The sequence below is a fragment of the Globicephala melas genome, chromosome 16 (genome assembly GCF_963455315.2).
Source record: "Globicephala melas chromosome 16, mGloMel1.2, whole genome shotgun sequence".
In the NCBI taxonomy this organism is placed as follows: Eukaryota; Metazoa; Chordata; class Mammalia; order Artiodactyla; family Delphinidae; genus Globicephala; species Globicephala melas.
In genome coordinates, this window is record NC_083329.1 from 11472020 (window position 1) to 11498409 (window position 26390).

The 26390-nt window shown below is 50.6% G+C and overlaps 1 protein-coding gene across 2 annotated transcripts in view; it reads right to left on the minus strand.

Moving 5' to 3' along the window:
* Window positions 1-18549: 18549 nt before the first annotated feature.
* The window catches only part of GRK5 (G protein-coupled receptor kinase 5), a 224820-nt gene continuing 216979 nt past the window's right edge, over window positions 18550-26390 (minus strand). For both annotated transcript variants that reach the window (XM_060286044.1, XM_060286043.1), the window contains 2 exons: window positions 25798-25929; window positions 18550-23098 (listed from right to left, as the gene is read on the minus strand). In XM_060286044.1, coding sequence (XP_060142027.1) covers window positions 23000-23098; window positions 25798-25929 — 231 coding nt within the window. In that variant the 3' untranslated portion in view covers window positions 18550-22999. The remainder of the gene's footprint in view (window positions 23099-25797; window positions 25930-26390) is intronic.

Here is a 26390-nt window from a genome sequence, read left to right on the forward strand (position 1 = left end):
AAAAGAAACATCAAGGCCTATGGCATCAGATAGAGCTGAGTTTTGGGGCCTGCTTCCATCACTGACTGGCTGGCTGACTTCCGGTAGGTTATTTCACCTCCCTAGACCTCAGCATCCCCATCTGTAAAATAGGGATAATAATCATAGTGACACCCAAATAGTCGGGTGGTTGGGAGGATTGAGTGAGAAATGCATGTTGAGCCCTGACCCAATAAATACTGTTAACTGTTATTACCTTTATTGATAAAGACCCCTCGCACAGGTCACTGTTCCTTAGAGGCCCGAAGGCAGTGGCAAACTCCCCTCTTTGGAAGAAACTTAGTTGTCGTGAATGTCCCCTGGGTGGCCAGGGGTGGGCTGATGGCTGGAACTAGGTGGCTCTCTCCAGCCGGAGACTGGCTGGCTCTGACTGCCTGCAGCGTGCACAGGCGTTTCACTTACACGCGTCACTGGACCCCATGTTTAGGGCTGCAAGGACGAGACCACCCTTCCAGCCTTCCGAGGGCACAGTGGAGGACTCAGGGAGAAAGTGGCCCCGCGGCTTCTCAACCACAGGACTTGGAGCAAATAACGGAACCCTTTCCTCCCAGGTTCCTTGGCTCCAAGACAGGACCTCATCTAGCCTGTCTACTTTTGGGAGCTGAGCTGATCAACTGTAAAGGACTGTGCCAAGAAACCGAAGGGGAGGAGAAGCCCTTTCCTCAAGATCACACGGTAGAAATGTAGAAAGGTGGTCTGTTTCATACATTTGGTTGCCACATAAGGATTTGTTTGGGGGGAGAAAAGTTTCTGCTGCTAAAACAAGTTTGGGAAAAACACGCATCATCCTGCTGCACTGCCTGCCCTCAGAGCTCGATTTTCTAAGTGAACAGATCACTAAGAAACAACACAGGGGGCTTCCCTGGTGGCGCAGTGGTTAAGAATCCGCCTGCCAATGCAGGGGACACGGGTTCGAGCCCTGGTCCTGGAAGATCCCACATGCCACGGAGTAACTAAGCCCATGCGCCACAACTACTGAGCCCGTGCGCCACAGCTACTGAAGCCTGCACACCTAGAGCCTGTGCTCCGCAACAAGAGAAGCCACCGCAATGAGAAGCCCGCGCACCGCAACGAAGAGTAGCCCCCGCTCGCCGCAACTAGAGAAAGCCCGCGTGCAACAATGAAGACCCAACACAGCCAAAAATAAAATAAATTAAAAAAAAAAAAGAAACAACACAGGGACGAACCCTAAAACCAGCTCTAAACAGCAAACCAGGAGATGGTCTCAACTCCAAAAGCAGAAAGAGAAGCCCTTTCAGCTGGACTCCTACAGACCCCCAGCCAAAGATGTGGGTCTACCGGGTTGGCAGGGCACATCCTCTTCTCTGCAACACCAAAAGCCGATGATGTGGGCGTGGTCTTGACCTCAGGGACCCGCAGGAGAACTGGCTCCTGCTGTGCTTGGGGTCCCTCTGGGATGAGAGGTTGCTGTGTCCTAGAGACGGAATTCAAGGGACCCCTGCCACCATCACAGCCGAAACCCTCGCCAATCCTGACCATCCACATCCCTCCGCTTCTCTGCCTTGTGTTTTATCTTGAAATCCCAGACCTCATACCATGTCATCTGTAAATATTTCAGTGTGCATCTTCAAAAGTTATGGACCTAGAAAAAAATAACCACAGCAACATTATCAAATAAAAAAGGAGTTATTTAAACAGAACCCTAAGCTCTCTAATGAAAACAAGAATAAGCTGGCATTTACTGAGTATCTGCAGTATTTCTAGGTTCGTGTCACACTGCATTTAAACCACCCTTCTACCCTCTGAGGTTGTCATGCTCTATCCAAAATTTCAACACCCGCTGCCCACATAGTGCCTACCCTTCCTCCCTACTGTAGTTTATATTTTCTTACATATTTTAAAAAACACTTTTAATTTTGAAATAATGATAGGTTCACAGCAAGTTGGAGAGACAGTTCAGAGAGGTCCCATGCACCCTTTACCCAGTTTCCCCCAATGGTGGCATCTTACGTCACTATGGTACAACATCAAAGCCGGGAAACTGACACTGGTCCAATGTGTGTGTAGTTTTAGGCCATTTTAAATACATGTGTGGATTTGTGTAACCACCACTGCAACCAAGGTACAGAATACTCCATTACCACAAAGATTTCTCTCATGCTGCTCTCTGTAGTCAAACCCAAACACCCACCGCCCCCAACCCTGGGCAACCTCTAATCTGTTCCCCATCTCTACAATGTTGGCATTCTGAGGATGACATACAAATGCAATCATGCAGCATGTGACCTTTTGAGATGGGCTCTTTTCACTCAGCAGAATGCCCTTGAGATCCATGAGAGTCCTTGTGTGTATCAATAGTTTCTTCCCTTTTTTATTGCTTAGAATATTCCATGATATTGGATGTACTGCCCTTTATTTAACCACTCACCTATGAAGGACATTTGTTTCCCGTTAGCATTGTTGACAAGCATACTACATATTTATGTGTCCTAGTTATTTTCTCTACCCCTCTAGAAAGTACGCCCCGTGAGAGCAGGACTTGTGCCTTTTGTGTTCATTTGTTCATCTCTCTAGGACCAGGGGTAGTGCCTGGCACATAGTAAGAACTCACTACACATTTGTGTAGTGAACGTTGCATGAGTTTTTTAGCAGAAGAGATTTAGATTTGGGGAACGTGAGTAAGCTGCCCAAGTTCATGGAGGCAGTGGGTTGCAGAGCTGGTCTTGCACCCAACTCTCTTGGTTCAAAGCCTCACTCTCGACCCACTTCTGGACCTGGCTCTTTCTTCTCTCTGGCCAAGCGTGGGCAAAGCGGTCGCATTTCTGTGTTTCCCTTGGCTTAAAGGATAGAGGTTTTCAAATGGAACTTTCCTGACAACCCGTGAAGCCCAAAGGGAAATAAACACGGGAAACACGAGGACTTATGAAACGCTGAACTTATGAAATAGAGAGATTCTCTTTTTCTTTCCATCCCCCCCGCACCGCCTTTCTTTAAGGAGTGTGAAGATTTAACGAGGTGAAGCATGTAAAATGCCTAGGATAGTGCCTGGGACAGAATGTATGGAAATAAGCATCACTTTTTCCCTTCCTCCCTTCTTTCCTCCTCCTCTACCGAGTTCCTAGAGCCATTAGATACTAGACACCACAGTCGGCCCTTGGTATCCGAGGGTGTGGAACCCCCATCCACCCCATCCACCCAGTACTGGGGTGCAAGAGAAGAAGAAAAGACAGTTCGTATCCTTAAGGAATTTATAATCTAGTTAGGGAGACAAGGATGTAAAATGCTGGGTACATAGTAAAGCACAGGGGCTTCCCTCGTGGCGCAGTGGTTAAGAATCCGCCTGCCAATGCAGGGGACATGGGTTCGAGCCCTGGTCCGGGAAGATTCCCACATGCCGCGGAGCAACGAAGCCCGTGCGCTTACTGAACTTGTGCTCTAGCGCCTGAGAGCCACAACTACAGAGCCTGTGCTCTAGCGCCCGCGAGCAACAACTACTGAGCCCGTGAGCCACAACTACTAAAGCCCGCGTGCCTAGAGCCCGTGCTCCGCAACAAGAGAAGCCACCGCAGTGAGAAGCCCACGCACCAGGACGAAGAGTAGCCCCCACTCGCCGCAACTAGAGAAAGCCCGCGTGCAGCAACGAAGACCCAATGCAGCCAAAAATAAATAAATTAAATAAATTAAAAAAAAATAGTAAAGCACAATGAGTGTAAGACACTATTAATATATGAATATCACTGATTGCATTAGTTTCCTATTTCTGCTGTAACAACTTACCACAAACTTAGTGGCTTAAAACAACACAAATCTATTCTAGAGGTCAGAAATCTAAAACAGGCTTGCAGGGCTGTAGGGTGGGACAGGCAGGTAGGGTAAGGTGGGTTGAAAACCGCTAACGTTTTGTACTCTGTGGCCTGTATTGTATTGGCCTGTAGTGCATTGATAAAACATTGTAAAATAATGAAGATAAGCTTCGTATTAGGAGACTCAACTGGACTCCAGTCCTTTGTCTTACCTGTGACGTGTCTATCCCCCCAGCTTCCAGACAGCAGGCAGGAATGTGGGGAGGGGGCAGAAGGGGTATCCAGGTGCCAAGGTCGGAACCTGCCCACAGCCCTGGGGGGAGGGGATGCCCCTGGGCAAACATATTTGACATCATGTGATGCCAGCCCACTTTCTCTGCCCCCTCTTCTCACTGTGGGGCTGCAGGGACTGACCGAGACCAGGCAGTCAAGGGGCAGGTTACTAGAATTATGAGATGGCTTTGGGGACAAATTTCTTCCAAACAGAGCCACTCCGTGCTGTCTCCTCTCATTCCCCATCGAGCGCTCTCTCCGGGATTTGAAGCAGGACACGTGGAGAGCTGGGCAGTGGGCAGAAGAAGTGGAGGGTGATCTAGAACCCATGGTCTAGGGAGGCTGTATGGGGACAGGAGACACCAGCCAGGAGTCAGCCGAGGCTCTGGGGGTTTGAGGAGCAGCAGTTTGAGGTCCAGGTTGAGGTGGACAGGTGAGAACAGGAAGAGAAGCTGACTGCCTAGAGAGGAGGAAGTGTGCCACCCACCAGGGGAGGCCCCCGCTGGCGTGACGGCAGGGGTCTGGGGCCACCGTGGAGCCTGGTCCAGACGTCAGGAAGTCCCTCTTATATTCTGATTTTGGAGTCCCACAAGATTCCTGTCTTTCTTGTGGCCACATAGGCTCTTCAGTCCCCAGAACGAATGAAGCCACCAGAAGCAATGGTTATCCTGGCAAAGAGCCCAGGAAGGCAGTGAGGGTGGGTAGGCCTGCAGAGCCTGCTCTGGCCAGCCGTGTCAAGGTAAGTGTCAGGCCTGGCGAGGCTGTGGAAGAAAAACAGCTCACGGATAGAAGGTGACATTACAGATGCTCAACTCTGGTTATGCTTGAAAGAGAACAGGCTCTGTGGCCAGACGGTGCAGGGTTCAAGTCCAGCCCTACCACTTCCCAGCTGTGTGACCTTGGGTGAGTGATTAAGCAACTAAAACCATGGTTTGCTCATCTCTATAATGGGGTAAGAGCTCCTGCCTTGCTGGGTAGTTGTACCAGTCACTTGAGAGAACAGTAACAGCATTCAGCCTTTATAAAAGGGAAAGTACAAACTATCTGTTGTCATTTTCCCTGTGTTCTTCCATTGTCAAAGCATCGTCTTCAAAAAGTTAAATAAATCACTTCATGCAAATATAGACCCAACCTATGTCAAAGATTTGTAAACTCAATGAGGGAATCAGAAAGAAAGTAAACTAGGTCAAAGAGTAAAGTGGGTATTAATTTTAAAAGGGATGTCACTTGTTCTGGGGGAGGAAAGGGGGATGAATAGGTGGAGAACAGGGGACTTCCAGGGCAGTGAAACTCTCCTGTTCAATACTCTGCTGGTGGAAGCATGACAGTATGTATTTGTCAAAACCCATAGAACTGCACAACACAGAGAGAGAGAGCCCCTGGGTAAATTGTGGACTTTAATGATAAAGTATCAATAATGGTTCAGCCATTGTAACAAACGTACCACAGTGATGCAGGATGTTGATAACAGAGGAAACTGTGTCCTGGAGCTGGGGGAGGGGGGGCAGAAGTTGCATACGGTAATTCTTTGTACCTTCTGCCCAATTTTTCTGTAAACTTAAAACTGCTCTAAAACAATAAAGTCTAGTAAAAGAGAAAGTCTATTAATAATAATAATTTTAAAAAGAGGATTTCCCCCCCCCTGCCAAAAAAAGAGGACTTCCCTGGCTGTCTAGTGGTTAGGACTCTGTGCTTCCACCACAGGGGGCGTGGGTTCGATCCCTGGTCAGGGAACTAAGATCCTGCATGCTACATGGTGCGGCCAAAAAAAATAATAAAAATTTTAAAAATAAATTAAAAAAATAAGAAAGAGGGGTGGAGGGTGGTGCAGGGAGGGGTGCAGCATGTGCAAAGGCCTGAAAGTGAGAGGGGAGAGGCGGCAGGGCATGGGGAAGCCACAGAGGGTCTGACACAGGGAACCACGTAATCAGTTTTCTCTCTGGAATGAGTGTTCTGTCTGCATCCCTTCCCGCCCCTCTTTAAGGATCACTTCTTTCAGTATGTTAAAGAAAGGGCTGGGGGGCTTCCCTGGTGGCGTAGTGGTTGAGAATCTGCCTGCTAATGCAGGGGACATGGGTTCGAGCCCTGGTCTGGGAAGATCCCACATGCCGCGGAGCGGCTGGGCCCGTGAGCCACAACTACTGAGCCTGCGCGTCTGGAGCTTGTGCTCTGCAACAAGAGAGGCCGCGACAGTGAGAGGCCCGCGCACTGCGATGAAGAGTGGCCCCCGCTTGCCACAACTAGAGAAAGCCCTCGCACAGAAACGAAGACCCAACACAGCCAAAAATAAAAATAATAAATTAAAAAAAAAAAAGAAAGGGCTGGGGTGGGGTCATCCACTGGGCAGCTGCCTCATGCCAAGGGCCCCTCCCAGGCTCATGGGTCCTTGTCCTGGGCCCCTGCCCCTCTGCCACCAGCTCCTGCCTCATCTCCAGAACCGCCTGAATGCTGCCACTTCCACCAGTCAGCCTCAGCAGAGGGGCGTTGTGAGGAAGGCCCCAGGTCCCTTAGTCTCCTCTCCACCCCAGCACGAGGCCCTGCATCTGGAACAGACTTTTCTGAAGGTGGGACACAGAGGGAATTACATCACAGGGTGGGAGGACACAGCTTTTAACTGACCTAAAATATGTCCCCATCAGGGAATTCCCTCGTGGTCCAGTGGTTAGGACTCCACCTCTCACTGCCAAGGGCCTGGGTTCAACCTCTGGTCGGGGAACTAAAATCCCACAAGCCTCGTGGTGCAGCAAAAAAAAAGTCCCCATCACCCAAAGAGCCACAAAGATGTCCCCAGAGGGCTCCCCAGGACATAGCCCAGAGCCAAGGATTGTCTCAAGTTGACCCTTCCCTGGCAGCGGCCCTAGAGCCAGTCCACCTCCCTTCCCCACACTTTTCAAACATTCAGCCACAACGGAAGACTGGTCTTATTTTCCAACCTAGTCACCTTCACCCACTAGGGCAATCCAAGACCTGGCACCTTCAGAAGGATCTGAGTTTCTTAGAACATTCTCCCGCCTGGGGGGACTTCAGTGTGACTGCCCCGGTGGGTTTTCCATCTCCCTGGATGGTGCCCACCGAGTCACCCATGCGAGCCCTTCGGCAAATATGCCTCCTCCAGACGCTTCCTCCGGCCTTCAGGTGCGTTAACTAGCGTCGGGCTGCACCCCGCTGGCCCGCAAGCCTAGCAGTTGCCCAGCCTCAAGACCGAAGAGCCCAGAGACAGGGACAGAGACATCAGTGGCTTCTTGGATGGGGAATCTTACACAAAGGGTCCTGAAGTGAGACCCCACTGTAGGCAGCAAACACGACAGCAATCTTTACTACTCCGGAGAGAAGGAGGCTACCATTTATTTATGGGGGAATTGACGTCAGGTGGGCTCAGTTACCAGGCCATATAATTAAGAGAAGTTGGATAGTCATGTGAGTGAAGCAGGGCCTGGTCGAGCAGGGGATGTACAGAGAGCAACGGAACAGCCATCTTAAGTGGCCTGATCATACACCTAGTGATCTGTTATGACACTATCGCCGCCCCTCACCCCTCACCCCCCGCCCCGTCTCCCAGAGACTGATCCTCAGAGCCAGGCAACCTGAATCCATCACCAGGAAGGGGACCTTTGTGATACAACGTCAGCTGCCCAGACTCCTCTGCGCTTGACCGGGTGCGGACACAATGGTGCCCAGCAGCCTCTGCTTCTTGCTCCAGCTGCCAGCCCACGGGCAGAGGGCCACGGGTGGAGAGAGCAGGACGGAGGCCCACAGCAGCCTTCACACTGGGGGGCCCCTGCTGGATACACAGGCTCTGGCAGGAATTTGGAAATGAGAGCTTTTTCTCTACTTGCAGCTGGGTTAATTTGACCACGGCGTCCCCGCCTCCCTCCCACCCCGTTTCTATATGGAGACTACATAAGGATGTATGAGTCTCCACTTTGGGGCAAACCCTTGATGTGGGGGAAGAACTGCTTATTCCTCAGGTCACAGTTATAAGGGGAAAAGCCTGTTAGAACAGTAAGTTTAACGCTGTCTCTGGCTGCCTTTCTGAGAATGAATTAGAAGGAGGCGGGCGTGGGGCAGGAAGACACTTCTCCCGTCTCCCGCCCTGTGGCTCACTGGTGGAAGGGGCCCCGCTCCACCTCGGTCTGGCACACCCAGCACCCCCTCCCTGGCCCAGGAATCTTCCAGCACCCAGAGGCACTTCAGAGCCACCTCTGTGCCCCAGCTGCCCTCTGTTCTTCCTTGGTCAAGGTCTCAGTGGGGTCAGGTGTCACTGTTTGAACTGCTCCTGACTGCAGAGGCTGGGAAAAGGAACCCAGCCTGCATTCCTGCAGGGGAGCGTGACTCACGGTCAGGATTTGACACACATTAGAGCCTTCAAAGTGTTTTCCAGCCTCTGGCCTCAGTGCAGAGCTGTAGAGAGCCAGACAGAGTATAGTTCCCACCAGCAACAGGAGAGGAGCTTGGCAAACTACAAACGACAACTTTTCTTAAACCCATCAGAGAACTGAGCTTGCAGGGCAAGCAACTAACCTGAAATCTGGGGAGAGACAGGACCTAAGCATTTGCTTATCTGGGGGGCAGGTGCCTCTGGCCATATATATGCTGGTAGGAAAATGTAGCTAGAAAATTTTAACTTCCTGCAACGGGCTGAGAGTATGAAGCCACTGGGGCTGCAAACACAGAGGGATTCATGCCTTCCTGCAGGCTTTTCCTACAGGATCCCACCAGACAGTCACTGGGAAGATGGGGGGAAGCCTGAGAAAGCTTCTGCAAGGGGCCACAGGGGGAAGGGGAATGGCTCCCACTGTGGAAACTCCTTTGAAACCCAGCTCTCCAGTCTCCCTAAGAAACGAAAACCTTCAATTGCAAGGGAAAGGGTCATAAAAACTGTAGCTGTAAGACACTCAAAGACCCTTTGCAGCTGGGGGAGGGACTAGGGAAAAAAAGCTTGACCCACCCCCCATTGCCCGGGGAAGATGCAGGATAGAGAGCCCTGCCTGGCTTTCAAGTTGGAGGCGGGGTGGACCACCTGAGAGCCCTACTTCAAGATCCAGGCTCCCCCGGGCCTGCCAAGACTGAAGGTTGATGAGAAGATCAGAGAATGCAACCTCACTCCCCACCCCTATTCATTCTACCACCATATGACTCAAGCACGGAGTAGAAAGAACCAGTGGATACAGCTCAGAAGGCTGAGACAGGTGTTCCCTGGAGGGCAGTACAAAGAGAGATCCAAAATCCAAGCCAGGAGCAGACCCTGAGAGAATCCCTCTGGTGGATTGGCCCACTCGCTAAACGCAATGTTTCACCAGAGGAATGTGAAGCCTTGGCAACTGAAGGTAATAAACTCCGCACCCCAGCCCAACTACTGACTGGATGAACACAGCCCACACGCTAAGGTACACTGAAGGGATAACACACTCATCTCTAAGCATTAAAACAGTTTCCTCAGAATCTGCCATCCTATACAGTGTATCCAGCTTTCAAACTGAGGCATACAAAAAGGCAAAAGGAATTGCAATCTGAAGAGACCAATGATCCAATATGATGATATGACACAGATGTTGGAACTATCAGGGAATTTAAAATAACTGATTAATATATGAACAACTTTAATGGAGAATGGGAGATCAGGTAGGTTATTTCAGCAGAGAGATAGAAATGATAAAGAATTAAATGGAAATGCTAGAAATCAAACTTGGTAACAGGTGAAGGATGCCTCGCCACTAGGTCCAACGCAGCTGAGAAAAGTATCAGTGCAGTTGAAGATTGGTCAATAGAAATTACCCACACAAACACAGAGAAAAAAACCAGAGCATTCAAAACAGTCTAATATATGCCTAATTGGAATCCTAGAAGAAGAGAGAATGGGGCAGAAGAAATGTTTACAGGAGTAAAGGCTGAGAATTTTTCAAAATTAATGACAGGCAAATCACAGATTTGGGAAGCTCAGAAAGCATGAAGCAGGACAAATTGCAAAGCCAAACTACATCTAGGCATATCATATTCAAACTGCTAAAAAACAAAGAAGAAAACCTTAAAGGCAGACGAATAAAAATGACAAGTTACCTGCATAGGAACAAAGGTAAAAAGTACATCAGAAACCATTCCAGAAAGAAGACAGTGGGGTTACACCTTTCAAGTACTGAAGGAAAAAAATTGTCAACCCTGAATTCAACCCAGCAAAATGTCTTTTAAAAAATGAAGAGAAAAATAAAGCCCTTTTATAGACAAACAAAAAATGAAGGAATTCATTGCCAGCAGACTTACTTAGGAAATGACAAAAGCAGTTCTTCAGGCAGAAAAAATATGATATAGGTTAGAAACTTGGATCTGCACAGAGAGATGAAGAACATTGGGAAAGGAATAAGTGAAGGTAAACAAGTATTTTTTTCTTATAATATTTCGCTGAAAGATAACTGAAATTTTAAAGCAAAAATAGCAACAATGCATTGTATGCTTACAGCATGTGTAAAAATAAAATATATGGCAACAATAACACAAGATGGGAGAAAGGAATTGGGAATAAAAGTTTTTTAAGGTTTTATTTTAATACATCTTCATTGGAGTATAATTGCTTCACAATGCTGTTAGTTTCTGTTGTACAACAAAATGAATCAGCCATATGCACACATATATCCCTATATCCCCTCCCTCTTGAGCCTCCCTCCCACCTCTCTAGGTCTTGGCAAAGCACCGAGCTGCTCTCCCTGTGCTATGCAGTAGCTTCCCACTAGCTATCTTTTTTTTTTTAACATCTTTATTGGAGTATAATTGCTTTACGATGGTGTGTTAGTTTCTGCTTTATAACAAAGTGAAACAGTTATACATACACATATGTTCCCATATCTCTTCCCTCTTGCGTCTCCCTCCCTCCCACCCTCCCTATCCCACCCCTCTAGGTGGTCACAAACCACTGGCATGATCTCCCTGTGCTATGCAGCTGCTTCCCACTAGCTATCTATTTTATGTTTGGTAGTGTATATATGTCCATGCCACTCTCTCACTTTGTTCCAGCTTACCCTTCCCCCTCCCCATATCCTCAAGTCCATTCTCTAGTAGGTCTGTGTCTTTATTCCCGTCTCACCCCTAGGTTCTTCATGACTTTTTTTTTTCTTAGATTCCATATATATGTGTTAGCATACGGTATTTGTTTTTCTCTTTCTGACTTACTTCACTCTGTATGACAGACTCTAGGTCCACCCACCTCACTACATATAACTCAGTTTCATTTCTTTTTATGGCTGAGTAATATTCCATTGTGTATATGTGCCACATCTTCTTTATCTATTCATTTGTTGATGGACACTTAGGTTGCTTCCATGTCCTGGCTATTGTAAATAGAGCTGCAATGAACATTTTGGTACATGACTCTTTTTTTTTTTTTTTTTTTTTTTTGCGGTACGCGGGCCTATGGCTCACGGGCCTAGCCGCTCTGCGGCATGTGGGATCTTCCCGGACCGGGGCACGAACCTGTGTCCCCTGTATCGGCAGGCGGACTCTCACCACTGCACCACCAGGGAAGCCCACATGACTCTTTTTGAATTATGTTTTTTTCAGGGTATATGCCCAGTAGTGGGATTGCTGGGTCATATGGTAGTTCTATTTTTAGTTTTTTAAGGAACCTCCATACTGTTCTCCATAGTGGCTGTATCAATTTACATTCCATTATGTATCATTACATTCCTCTTGCACAAAGAGGAATGTGCAAGAGGGTTCCCTTTTCTCCATACCCTCTCCAGCATTTATTGTTTCTAGATTTTTTGATGATGGCCATTCTGACTGGTGTGAGATGATATCTCATTGTAGTTTTGATTTGCATTTCTCTGATGATTAATGATGTTGAGCATTAGGAAACCATAAACAAGACCAAAAGACAACCCTCAGAATGGGAGAAAATATTTGCAAATGAAGCAACTGACAAAGGATTAATCTCCAAAATTTACAAGCAGCTCATGCAGCTCAATAACAAAAAAACAAACAACACAATCCAAAAATGGGCAGAAGACCTAAACAGACATTTCTCCAAAGAAGATATACAGACTGCCAACAATCCCACTAGCTATCTCTTTTACATTTGTTAGTGTATATATGTCGATGCTACTCTCACTTCGCCCCAGCTTCCCCCTCTGCCCAGCCCCCCACCATGTCCTCAAGTCCATTCTCTATATCTAAGTCTTTATTCCTGCCCTGCCACTAGGTTCAGCAGTACCATTTTCTTTTTTTAGCTTCCATATATATACATTAGCATACTGTATTTGATTTTTCTTTCTGACTTCATTCTGTATGACAGACCCTAGGTCCATCCACCTCACTACTAATAGACCAATTTTGTATCTTTTTGTGGCTGAGTAATGGGAATAAAAGTTTTAAGATCCTTACATGACTTATAGAGCAGTATAATATTATTTGAAGGTAGACTCAGATTATTTTAAAACGTATATTGTAAGCCCTATGGTAACTCCTAAGATGTTTTTAAAAGATGTATAAATAATAAGTCAAGAGTTATATGGAATCATAAAAAATGCTCAATTAAACTCACATAGGCAGAAAAGGAGGAAGAAATAGGAACAAACGGACCAAATAGAAAATAGCTAACAAGATAGAAGGTTTTAATCCACCCATATTCATAGAAATTATTGGGTTGGTTAAAAACCCAAATGAACTTTTTGGCCAACACAATACTTTAAACATGAGTAGTCCAAACATGCCAGTTAAAAGACAGAGATTGTCCGATTGGATAAAAAAGGAGGGCCCAATTCTATGTGGTCCACAAGAAACCCACTTTAAATATAAGGCAGTTTTCACAGGCTTGCTAAGTGTAATTTTTCCCCTTGCCTGAAAAACCTATTTGCTTTGAAAATCCTTACTTCGGAGTTTGTGCCAAAGTCAAGTTCAGCTTTTCTCAGGCTTTGATGAGCTCCATAATACTGGGGTCCGGGGTTTTTGCCTCACTCAAATGTTATCTTGTGTGTAATTTACATTGAAATGCTTTGGTATAAACAGTGAAATAACACATGCGTGGAAGTGCAGTGCTTAGCTAGCTTATGCAGGACCCTACTCTGGAATTCACACTCCCAGTGTAGACATGTCTTCAAAATATCACCATCAAAATCTGCACAAGAGGGTTTATTCAGATGAGGTTTCTACCCAAGCCAACGACAAATGTTCTTTCAAGTTAGTAGAAAGCTTGGGCACTGATGCTGGGAACGGCTCTGTTCTAATACTCAGCCATCAGCCCAACCCCCAGACAGGGTTTTCTGGCTCGGCCTTATGTAGTTGGTAGTTTTCATTGTTGTTGTTTTATGGGGGGAAGATGGGAAAGCGAGGAAAATAATTTTTAAAAAAATGTCTCCTGGATGCCAGGCGCATTATCAGATGAGTGAGAACATTCTCATGCTTGAAGTGGTGTGAGGTTTTTCTGTAAAGTAACATGGACAAGACATCGAAGATTCAATGAGCCTCAGGCCCTGGCATTTCCTGTCTGAGCTTTTGTCTCTCTGAAGTCTTTGCCTTTGGCTGGGCAAAGCAAAGAGTGTCTTCATTATAGCAGTTGTATGACCCAGTGGCCAAGCATACAAGTTCTGGAGCCCAATGGCCTGGTTCAGGTCCCAGCACCTCTATTTATGTAGCTGGGAGAGCTTGGTTAAATTATTCTCTCAAGGCCTCGGTTTCCTAATTTGTAAATGGGCATCATAAGAGTATTCAACCCTTTCTAGGTGGCTGAGAGAGAGAATGCGGGACATAAAGTCTATATCAATGCATTCCTGGCATAAACTCTATTGGACGATAAATGGGACTTGATTCTTTTCCATTATTTATTAGTTTTCCAAAAAATGTATTAGTTCTCTAGAATCCTCCAAATGTGACTGATGGGGAATTCCCTGGCGGTCCAGTGGTTAGGACTCCACACTTTCACTGCGGAGGCCGTGGGTTCAATCCCTGGTTGGGGAACTAACATTCCACAAGCCGTGCAGCTAAAAAAAAAAAAAGACTGATGATGTTTTTCTTTAAAAAAAAAATTATTGAATATTATTATAAACTCCTGGATTTCAACATGTTTGATTGTTTTAATCTGTCGTTCTTACTAATATTCCAGTTATCCCCTATTTGGCCACTGGGAACTCCTTCAAGTTGCTCCTGAGTACTTTGGACACAACCCTAGCAGTCTTTGATAAATTCCTTGTTTTCTGGGACAACAAGATACTCCAGGTTTCTCCTGGGCCTTTTCTCCCCCAGCCTTGAAGTCGGCCATTTCCCCAGGAGCCCTGGGTCCTTTTAGTGGGAAATGGTATTTGGAGGCCACGGTCTGGGTCCCACAGGACTCCCTGCTGTGGTCAAACCCAGGTTTGTGTGCCCGACGCACAGTGAGGCCAAACAACCAAAATGTCAGAATCTGGACAGAAAGGTTTACTTCGGGGCCGAGCAAAGGGAACAGGCGGCTGGTGCTCAAAAAACCCAAATTCCCGGCGGCTTTTAGGGAAGACTTTTAATTAATTAGTTTATTTTTTTCAGCCGTACGCGGGCCTCTCACTGTTGTGGCCCCTCCCATTGCGGAGCACAGGCTCCGGATGCGCAGGCTCAGCGGCCATGGCTCACGGGCCCAGCCGCTCCGCGGCATGTGGGATCTTCCCGGACCGGGGCACAACACCCGCGTCCCCTGCATCGGCAGGCGGACTCTCAGCCACTGCGCCACCAGGGAAGCCCAGGGAAGACTTTTTAAAGGTAAAATTTGGGGTGGTGGCTGCAGGGCGTGTGACGTTCTTCTGATTGGTTGGTGGTAACAGGGTGATGTCCCCAGAATCTCAACCTTCTGGTTCCAGCCAGTCTGGGGTCTGCGTGCTTGTGGTCAGCGTGTAGTCACCATCCTCCCCTTGGGTGGGTGTCTTAGTTTCTGCAGAAAAACTCAAATATGTTCTAGATTGTTATCTACATCCCTTCAGGGGAACCCAAAGTCCTGTGACTCTGTCCTATTAACTGCCTGAGCTGCTCTCTGGAGCTTGGGGAAGGCCTAGGAGACTAAAGCCTTTTTTCTGCAAACAGGGGACATGGAGGGGCTTTTGTAGCTGGGAGGGCCCCACGGGGTCCTGTTCGGTTTCAAAGTCACAGGAGCGTTCTCTGTGTGATTACGCCACCAGCTGCGTACCCAGATAGGTTTGTTTTGTCTTTTGATTTTTAGGGAATGCTTTTAAAGATATTAGTTTTGTTTTATAATCATCTAAAGCGTTTACAGGTGACAGTGTTGAATTTTATCTGAGCCCCTGGGATCTTGCAAAACAGTGACTTTAAAGAAATAACCCCTCACCCTTTTGAGTTCCGGAAAAAAAAAAAAAAAACAGCTCACTGCAAAGAACCTCCCTTTCCATATGACTTGGATAAGACCCATGGATGTCCCCCTCGTTTGCCTAGGACAAGGCCAGATACAGACCCTCCAAATTCCCACCCTTTGCCTCCTAAATGAATAGTTGAACTGTCGGTCCTCACTGGCCCGTCGGAACAAAATGCTTGTCAACCCAGCTTTGGTTACGTTTGTCTCCTTCCTCCAGACCCTGAACTCTGTCCCGCCCTCAGCCTGAGCCAGCACACAGCCCCTTGGACAATACGCTGGCCTCTATAGTGTTCTCTTCTGGAAAGAACGAGGGTGGGGAAGTGGGATGGGAGGCGGCGTGTTTACTCTCCTCCAGAACGAAAACCCCTGAGTCCTTGCAGATCTCAGGGTCAAAGCGGCCTCTCTTCTGCGATATTCTCCATCCCCCTGTTGGCAATAACCCCTTCTTTCCTCCTTGGCAAGAATCCTTTTGAATAAAAATCTCCCCTGAGTTCAGATTTATTTTATGTTTGACCCGTAGCTTTCAAAGTCAAATCTACGAGACAGGCACATTCAAAGAAATCTGCCTTTTATATCTGTTCCCCCACCCCACGTCCCTGTTGGCTACTTCTCCCTCTAGGTAATTTTTTCTCTCTTTTAGTGTTTGGCTTATCCTTTCATTTTTAAAGAGATAAGGCAGTACGACCACATGTTACATCCTCGCTCTCATTTTTGAGGAACGAGGGCAGCCAACCACACTCACCTTCTCCCACTTATAGGTATGAACCTCACCCACGTGAACCCTCCACCGTCTCAGCTTAACAAGCTGTCCACAGGGAGACCGTGGGCTTCAACAAGATTTTAAGGAGATGAAAGCACTTTGTAAATCAGGGTCCCGCAAACTTGAGTGTGCCCCCGAATCACCTGGAGGGCCTGTTACCAGGTCCCACCCAGAGTTTCTGATTCAGTGGGCCTGGGGTCAGGGTGAGGATTTGCACGAGCTCCCAGGGAGGCTCCTGCTGCGTGTCCGGGGACCAGACATTGAGAACCACTAGCTTGAGCCCCTCTGAGGGCAGGGCAGACACACTCGAGTACTCCTAAGATATCTGTACCTCTGAATGCAGGGCCTGAAGGGGACAGCAGTGGGAACGCAGGCCCTGGCTTGGCCAGAGACCTTGGCCTGACTTCCCAGTTTGAGGTTCTCTCCTCAAAGATAGCCCGTGGGCCAGCAGCCGTTCCAGGGAGCTTGTTAGGAATGCAGACCCTGACCCAGGCCTAGTGAATCAGAATCTGTAGTTTACAAAGCTCCAGGTGAGGCTATGCTCCCTAAGTGTGAGAGGCACTGGCCTGAGTCTCCACAACCCCTGGTTTATCTGTGTGTGTGGGGAACTGATGCCCCTGGAATACAAGCTGGACAGGCAGGGCTTTTATCTGATTTATGGCTGAGAGGGGGGAGCCCTCGAGCCAAGTGAACGGCCTCCTTCCTATAGTTCTGCCTGCCCTGTCCCCCCCGCCGACAGCCAACCTGGCCTGGCAGTGCTTGGCTTGAGGGACAGCCAAAGTGGTACCAGGAGCCCTGACCTGCTACGGCTCGAGTGCCCATCCCCGAGGGTCCCTTGTCTCCTTCCTCTTCACAGTCTCCAGGGGTGGCAGGTAGACCCCGCCCCCCCGATAGGCCCCCTGCCAGACGGATAGCGTCCTGAGGCTCTTTGGTGTCCTGGGGGTGCCCACGCTGAGCCTCGCTGAAAATAAGTCAGTTGGAGGCCATTTCAGCCCCCACTTACCACGTCTACGGCTGTCCATAGTGAGAGGAGGTCAGGGAGGGGCCGCCTGCCCCTGGCCCGCCCCTTCTGCCTGGGAAGGGGCCCAGAGGTATCAGGGGCGGGTGGCCGGTGTGCGGGGCTGGAGTTTCTCCCTTGGCCCCTCTGTCCCAGGAGGACGGAGGCTCTGTCTGCCTGGGGGGCCGGCTCAGGTGGCGGAGGGTCCTGGGACGGTGGGAGAAGGTCCCAGAGAAAGCGCTGGGGCCACCGAGATAACAGCCCCTGTGATGGGACCCCTGTCCAGAGGCTCAGAGCACTCCTCCCACCCCTCCTTTTTCTCCAGGAGAAGTCCCCCTCAGGCCCTCAGACAAGCAGGTCCCCACGCCATCCCCATTGCTCACCAGCCCCCCTCCCTCGAGCCCCTCAGTGAGCAGACTCCTCCTCAGTCCTCCAACGTCGTTAGGAAAGACACCTGCTCCGGGAGCCACGGGGCGACACGATTCCAGTTCCTACCTTCCCTGTGAGGTGGGCGGCTCCAGCCTCGACTCCCAGCTCAGGGCCTCCCTTGCCAGGGGCTAGGACTGCCGCCAGCTCCCGGGCTGGGCCCAGGGGCCGATGTGTGTGGGTCTAGGACCCCTGCCCTGTCAAGGCTCAAAAGGGGTCCAAAGACAGCCAGGGCGACAGTGTCCTCCATGGCAAAGGCCTCTGTGCTGGGCATCACACGTGTCCCCCTGAATCTTCCAGGAGAACCCGCACCCCAGCAGGTGTTACCCCACTGTACACACGAAGCCACTGAGGCTCAGGGTTAAGTGGCCGCTCAAACTCACACAGATTGTCAGGAAGGGGTTGTTTGAGCCCAGAGCCCTATTCATTGTCCCACTAAGCCAGGCAGGTGAAGGCGGACTGGTCGGGTCTCGGGTCCTAGACTGGGACTCCAGGTCCTGAGGCCATCCTGCCGTGCTGGTGAGCACTTCTAACATGTGGCTCCGTGAAGGCTGGACAGCCAGAAGAGGCCCTCTCTGTGGAGCCCACATCCGAGTTGTGGCCTCTGTCAGGTAAAACCTGCCAGGTGGAGGTGCCCCCTCTGATCTGGGTGCCAGCACCCACTCAGGCCCCTCGCCCCACTCCTGCATGGTACCTTGTGGCAGGAACACTTCTGGAGCCGTCTGCTGGCTCTGCGATCAGAAGCCCATCAACCTGGAAAGGGCTCAGGTGGTCTCCTTAGACCCTGCCCCCTGGAGCTGGGCCAGGGCAGGTCGGGTGGTCAACATGGGGGCCAGCATTGGGTGGGGCTGAACCGTCCACCTGAGGAAAGGTTAACTCAAAGACTGAAGCAGCACGTCCTGGCATCTTGGGGGCAGCTGGCATTGGCAGAAGAAATAGAACAGCTCAGCAGAAGGGAAGAAGTGCAGCCGTATTTTCATTAAGGAATTTATTTCTCTTAAAAAAACAACAACAGTGGTTCGATCTAGATACAGCAGCACTGTGACATATCGAGGGAACATACAAAGATTCAAGAGCAGCAGGAGAACAGAAGCCGTTATCCTCGGGAATGACTCCAGAATGGAACTATTTTTACTCATCAATGTTAAAATTTCCCTGAAAAAAAAAATAGCAACCTTTGGATACTAGAAGGATTGTTATTTTAACACTAATTATTTTAACAGCCACTAAGCTCTTCTAATTGAGAACATTTGCTTTTGATCTATTACAAAAATGACTTAGTGATGGACCAGGGAAAGACATCTAGATTCTTCTTTTGGGGAGTGTCTTTCCCTCCTAAGGAGAGCTAGTGTTTCAAAGGTTTTAGCCACTGTCCACAGCACAAGCCTTTAAAGTTAGACCAGACGAGGTACCTGCACCTGAGCAGGGTCTGACCCCTACACGTTGGAGCTTCAAAAGCTGGGCTGGTTGGTCCTAAAAGTAGGTACAGAAGGTGCCTAGGGGGACGAGGTGTCACCATGTGGTCTGTTGTGATCAGAAAGCGAGCTCTCTGCCGTTCGTGACTCACAGCTCTGCGCTTGGAAATGCACAAAGATTTCACACTCTTTCCATAGAAAGGCTAAAAAGTTAGGAGGTCCTACCTCAGAGTGTGGAGCTAGAGAACAGGAGACAACCAGAGGGGTTGCCCATGGATACGCAAGCACACAGCAGCCCCAGAGGAGAGCTGGGTGTCACCCCGACTGGCGTTTCCTCTTCATCTCGGGGGACTTGGTGGTCCGCAAGGCCGCTGTTCCCTTCAGCAAGGCCTGGGCTACCAGGCTCAAGGAGGCTGCAGTGCTCCCTCTGTATTGAGGTCTGGGTCAGCAGTTTGCATGAGAAAGTTAGTGGGAAAAGTCTGGGGGAAAGGACAGGGGTGTAGAAGGATAGGGGGAAGCTTCCACGGAGGGCTGGGCTCCTTGACCCCTGGCCTCTCGGAGGCCAGGCCCTCAGCATCACCAAGGATTGCTAGATTCAAGGGCAGGCAGCCGCATCTCACTTGTGCTTTCAATGCCAAGGCCACGTCCACATACGTGTCCCCAGAACTCACTGCCATTTGCCCCCGTGGGCTGCCTGAGAAGCGTGCATACCCCAGGCCACACCGCTTGCTTCCGTGCTGCATGGCCTCCAAGACTGAGCGCTCCCCTTTGTTAAGAGCAGTGCATTTCGGGCAACAAGCCCTCCTGGGGCGGCTCAAGACAGGGCAGCCCTTAGCTACTGTGCAAGTCAGCCGCCCTCGCGAGAAGCCTCGTGGTTTAAAGAACGATGTTCCCGGCCTAGAAAGATCAGAGGATGAGTTGATGTGGGAGGTGGTGCCATCCTCCGTGAAGGTGGGGTTGGGTCTTTGTGATCTTGTGGGTGATAATCATGGGAGCCGCCCAGGGGGCTTGAGAAACACTCACAGGTCATGGTGATCACGGCAGAGACCACCCCCGTTTCACTGGGGACAGCGGCTTGGCTCCGGAACAGGGGAAGCAGAGGTGCTTCTGCAAGACCCTGCGTCTCACCTCAAAGGCACGAAGTCAGAGAAGGTCCGGTGAGAAAAACGTCATGCTTGGAGGAAGAAAGTCTCTTCCGTGAAGAGTTCAAATGCAGTAAAAAGATTTAAATCCACTGGCTGCCCAAATAGGCCTCCTCCTGGACAGGTAGATGGTGGGAAGGTTTGTTTTTTTTTTTAAGTTAAAAAATCTTTTTAAAAACGCAGCCATAGAAAACAAGCTGGAGTAGAGGTTGGCGGCGGGGCAGGGGGTCCAGGGACAGGACCTGTGGCAACTGGGGACCCAGAGGGGAGGGGGCTGGCTTTCAGGCACTGTTCCAAATGAAGACGCCCCTTCTCTGTACAAAGCAATGGACCGAAAGGAAAAGGAGGATTGCAAAGGCCAGTGACTCTGACCCTGTACACTTTGGAGCGCTCAGGGGACAGGTGGCGAGGGTGAAGGAAGACTCCCGTTATCCTGAGAGCCACGCAAAGTCCTGTGCTTCTGTGCTCTCACGATGTAGAAACACACTGAGCAGATGTATGTTTTCTTTCTTGCTTCTTGATGATTCTCTACCGCAAACGGACAGTGCGTTGGCTTTGAGGTATAAAGAGACTGGTTGCTCCCCACCAGTCCGTTTGGAAAGGTTTGAGTTGCTGTGAATCGGGCAAAATGAATGAAATTTCTGGACAGGAGGGTGGTGGCGTGGACTACTGACTGTCCCAGGAAGATGACTGTCCTTTTCATTGAGGAGGGTCAGTAAGAGCGTGAGGATCTTAAAATACTGGTCAAAGAGCTTTCCACTTCCTCAGCAAACACTGAACACGGCTGTTTGTATTAATCTTGTACTCAGCTCCAGAGAGGTAACGGAAGCAGCCTCGGAGACGAGAGCTGGTCTTGAAGAAAATAATACTGCACGTTAAAGGGATCTAAGGGAGGCCCAACTGTTTCTTTTCTTCTCTTTCCTTGTAAAATGACCTCAAAATGGTCAGTTGCAACGGTCAGGCCCCTGTCTAGCCTCAGGACCCAATGGCAAAGTTTGGGGAAGGAGCATGGAAATTGGGACACAGGCTGACACGCTGGCTTCTCTCTCCTCCCTAAAAGCTCAGGCTCCAAAGTTGCCTGGTCACCTAGAGAAATAAGTTTGGGAGGATCACATCAAAAGCCCCACCGATGGCCTAAGGCAGTGGTTCTCACACTCCAGGGTGCATCAGAATGACCTGGCGCGCTTTATAGAGATACAGATTCCTGGGCCCTACTCCCAGGGAATCCCATTCCGTAGGTTTGGGATGGAGCCCAGAATCTGTATTTTAACAGGAGATGCTGCTGCAGGAAGTGCAGGGCCCGCGCCGGGAGAAACCCTGGCAGCTGCCCAGTGGCTGAGACCAGGTCTGACTGAGGGTGACCTGGCAAGCAGGGGAGCCGGGAATTCAACTGTTCACCCCGTCCCGGAGGGGAGGCAAAGGCAGCTTTGCTCCCTGTCACCTTGTGAAGGCGGCAGGGGGGAGGCTGGCCGCTCCCTGGGGCTGGAGAGCCCTGCTCAAAGGGCCTGGGGGCTGCCTTTAGAGACCCTGGTCTGGCAAAGCCACCAAGTTCTCCTGGGGCTACTTGTGCCTGGAGCTTTGAGATGCCCGATGAGAGCTCGCCTCTGCTTCACCTCTCCCGGAAGGGACAGTGAGTTTTTCTTGAGCTTCTGTGGGTGGCCCGGCCTCTCCCATTTGCTTGGAGAGCCAACCTCAGGCATCCATGCCACCTGAGCCAATGAATCTGCGGGGCCCCAGGAAGCTCTCAAGGCCCTATGACCCCGTAAACACTCAAGGGACATGCCCAGAGATCCTGGAGAGCCACCTTCTCCTCTACAAGCCCAAGACCTCCGCTCCCTGATGTTTCTATGGGCTGTAAGCATTTGGGACTCTTGGGGTTCCATGACTACTCCTCATCGTTGCTATGCGTCTCTTAAAACTAGAATAAAACAATCCCCAAATGCAAGCCTCTTGAAAACATACTGGCTTTAGCAGTCAGAACCTACTCAGAAAGAAAAAGGCCTAGACACCCTTGAGCTGAAGACCCTCAGCTCCACGTACCGGCCGCCTTCCAGAAGGAAGAGGAGGCCAAGGCCAAAGCAACAGTGGCATCGTGTGCCCCCAAAGGAAAAGTGCACATCTTGACGGAGTTGGGCCCAGGCAACTCCATGGACCCCAACGGAAGACATCCTGGCTGGGGGTGAAGTCCCAGTCGGTCTTTGAGCATTTAATTCAGAGAGTTACAAGCCAACAGAACGGTGATACCAATGCGAGGGAGGGAAAGGTTATAGAGATGGATACACTCAATCCTTTAAAGGTGAAATGGGAATCATTTTCTACATTTAATAAAAACATTTTCTCATTTGAGGCTCTGCAAGTCTTGAGTCACATTTTTTTTTTTTACACCCTTCCCCGCCCGCCACCCCTCTAAAATGTCTTAAAACACATGGCTTAACAGTGGCTGCACAGAAAATATACACCCTCAAAGTCTGACTTTCATTTAAATACAAATATACAAAATGTAAACTGAAACAATAGAGAAATTTACAAAACTTTTCTTTAAAAATAATAAAGACAAAATTCAGTTCTAGTTATGACGCTGTTAAAACACGTGCAAGTTGTATCCAATTGGATTTCTATTGCAATGTTCGACAGAGACACAGCCAATCCACCTTGGCTTGAGGGCCGCCTCCGAACACAGACCTGAGTGGAAATCTCTTTGAGGAACCTGGAGGCTCCCCATCTCGGGGCTGGACGGCCTCCTTCCCCGGCTCCTGGAGGGCTCCCCCGCCTGCCCGCCAGGGCGGAAGCTCCACCGGTCACAAGTCCGCTTCTAAGGAGGAGGGTCTAGGCTGGTCCCACCGTGGGCTTCAGGCCAGAGCTGCAGCTAGCTGCTTCCGGTGGAGTTTGAACTGACATGGTTTGAATTTATGTGATGGTTAAAACTGGTCTTGGAACTGGCTGAACTCTTGGAATTGTTCTGATGCTGGGAGGGGGGTGAGCAGGGAGGAGAGAAAGAGGGAGAGAGAAGGTCAGTCATCGCAGAGTCGAGCCCTGGGGACCTTGCATCACAGGGGCCTCTGAATCTGAACTGGAGGGGAGCTCAGCTGACCGGCTCCCCGCCTTGCTTTCTGCGGCCTTCTGTTCTCCCCCTGCAGACCCAGGTCCGGAGGCCACCCCTTGGGGCAGAGGGCTTTACCTGATTAACAGACGCCCAAGGCAGAGAGGAGGTGGTCCCTCCTATAATATCTATCTACATGGTTAGGCCTGCAGGCCCAGAGTTAGGCTGCCGGGTTCGAATCCTAAATCCGCCACTGCTTAGCTGAGTGACCTTGAGAAAGTGTCTGACTCCCTTGGTTGCCTGGCCCGTGATGTGGGTTAGGAGCCACTTCTGCGCAGGGCTGTTGGGAGACGGAAACAAGGCTGTGTGTGCAAAGGGCTCTAGCAGGTGCCCGGCTTGGGAACCACGAGCTGCTCGCCCTCAGTATCTCTGGCACCCTCTTGGCACCCCCATAGGCGCGGGCCCCTCACGTCGCAGAAGAGAGCTGGCGTGTCTGCTCCCTTGGTGGCAGTCGTGGTGCCAGGCACTGTGCTGAGGTCACTGTCCTCCACCTCACTCACCCTGGGCAGCCGGCATCTCCATCCTGATTTTTCATGTGGGCAAACAGAGGCTGGGGCGGGGGTTGGGTTCAATACGCTGCCACCCAACCGAGAAGGGTCAGGGCTGGATTTGAACCTGGGCCGTGAGCTTCCACAGCAAACGCTTGTCCCAGGATACCGGGCCGTCCTGGGGGGCTTGGCCACTTCGGGGGTGGAGGTCTTTTCTTTCTGGAACTTCAATTTTACTTAATGGAAGCATTTGAAAATTTTATATATATATATATATATATTTTTTTTTTTTTTTTTTTTTTGCGGTACGCCGGCCTCTCACTGTTGTGGCCTCTCCCGTTGCGGAGCACAGGCTCCAGACGTGCTGGCTCAGCGGCCATGGCTCACGGACCCAGCCGCTCTGCGGTATGTGGGATCTTCCCGGACTGGGGCATGAACCCGCGTCCCCTGCATCGGCAGGCGGACTCTCAACCACTGCGCCACCAGGAAAGCCCGAAAATTATATTTTTATAGTAGATGGATATGAGTATATTATGGAATAGGAGGTGAAACTCACATGAAGTTTTTAGATAAAACCGCAAACTCAGGCCTCAGTCTGCATTTTCTCTCAGTGTGCCTGATTCGTGCTGCCCGCCCTGTTAGCCCAGATCCTCCGCAAGGGCTCACTCACTGGCTGTGTGACCTTGAGCAAGTTCCTTAACTCCTCTCAGCCTCAGTTTCCTCATCTGTGAAATGGGCTAATGGGAGCACATCCTGGGCTCACACTTCACTAAGATGCCCCAAAGGAGGGATGCAGTGTTGCTTGCTGATGCATCTTAAGTCCTCAGGTAACAGTCTAGCATGGAGTAGGTGCTCAATACATATTGGTGGAATGAATAGTTGAATGAAGGCCTGGGGTTTTGTGAAGATTAAATAAGAGACGCCTTCAAAAAGCACCCAGCACAGTGCCTGGCCCACAGTGGAGTGCCACGAACAGCCACCTCTTCCCTGTTATCTAAGCAGGAGGGAGCTGGGATGCCCGGGGCCTGGGTACAGAGCTGCTGCTACTCCCTTGGGGGGAGGAGGAAAGTAAGGAACCAGGGGCCTCCCAGGCCTCAGGATGGGGCCCTGCCTTCTTGAAGGGCCAGGCCAGGAGGCGGCACTATTGTGGCCATCTTCTTGGTGGCAGGGATGAGGTTAGGGGTCTCTCACTCTAGAAAGCCTGCCGGGTCCTTCCTGGGACATTTCTCCCACGTGGCCCACAGCAACCCTTGATCCAGGGACAGGCTCTGAGGGAAGAATACCTTTTCCTGAGGGCCAAAGTCTCCTCTGGCTGCCAGCTGCAGGGCACAGCATCAAACTACGGGAGCCATGAGGTTCTTTGGGGATCACCTCTCCAGCACCAGATCCCCCTGTTCTTTGTCAAATCTTTACCTACATAACTTGCGTCGTCTTTACAATGGCTCTCGACTAGGGGCGTTTTGTCCCCAGGGCCATTAGGCAGCATCTGGAGACATTTTTTTTGGGGGTGGTGGTACGCGGCCTCTCACTGTTGTGGCCTCTCCCGTTGCGGAGCACAGGCTCTGGACGCGCAGGCTCGGTGGCCATGGCTCACGGGCCCAGCCGCTCCGCGGCATGTGGGATCTTCCCGGACCGGGGCACGAACCCATGTCCCCTGCATCGGCAGGCGGACTCTCAACCACTGCGCCACCAGGGAAGTCCTGGAGACATTTTTGATTGACACACGGCAGTGGGTGCTACTGCCATCTACTGGGCGGAGGCTAGGGATGCTGCTAAGTTCCCTCAACGCATAAGTCCCCGTGACAATGAATTAACCCAAAGCATCAGCAGCACCGAGGCTGAGGAACCCTGACGACCGGTTAACTTTGGGCTGGCCCTGCCCCTTCTGCTCTGGGGACCCCATCAGCCAGTGGGTCTCAAGGCACTTCAGACAGGCTGCCTCTCCCTTCCAGGCTGCTGCTGCCCCCAGTCTCCCCAGCCTGCAAGTTGGTCTCAGTTGTCTGGAAGGCTAAGACCTGGGGGGTTCCCAGAGCTGAGGCCAGGACAGCAGGGTTGAGGTGGGAGTGAGGGTCTCACCTGACGCTTGAAGAGCCTCTGGAGCAGCCCTTTCTTCGGCGGTTCTGGAGGGTGGCTTCTGTTCAGGTCCGGCGAGAGGGTACCGTTAGGTCCAAACACATTCAGTTCCTTAAAGCACTCTGTTTCGATCATCTGGAGAAGCCGTCAAAACACGGGTGGTGTCAGGGGCTGCGCTGGTCATCTTGGGTGGACAGGAATCCCAGCAGCCCAGCCCTGGGCGACACTGCCCCGAGCCCGGTCCTGCCAGGCTCTCCGCCCACCCTCCATCTCACAGGGCAGAGAGCCAGGCAGCAAGGCCCGCCCACCGCCTCTCCCTGACGGCCCTGCAAGCCGCCCTCTCCGAGAAGGCAGTAGCCGGCCATGGAGGGCAGCGGCAGGGAAGCGCTCATCTCCCAGCCACGGGACTCACCCCCAGCGCTCCGGACCCTCCCCCTTCCAGCGCTGCAGGCCCACTGCCCCATCACTGCCATCTCACTCGAACCAGCTCGAACTTGCCCCACCTCCAGCCCCCCCGTGCCTCCCACTGCTGCCCCATTTCTCCTGTTTCCCAGCCACGCTTCTCCAGAGAGCCATTGAGACAGGCCTCCTCTTCC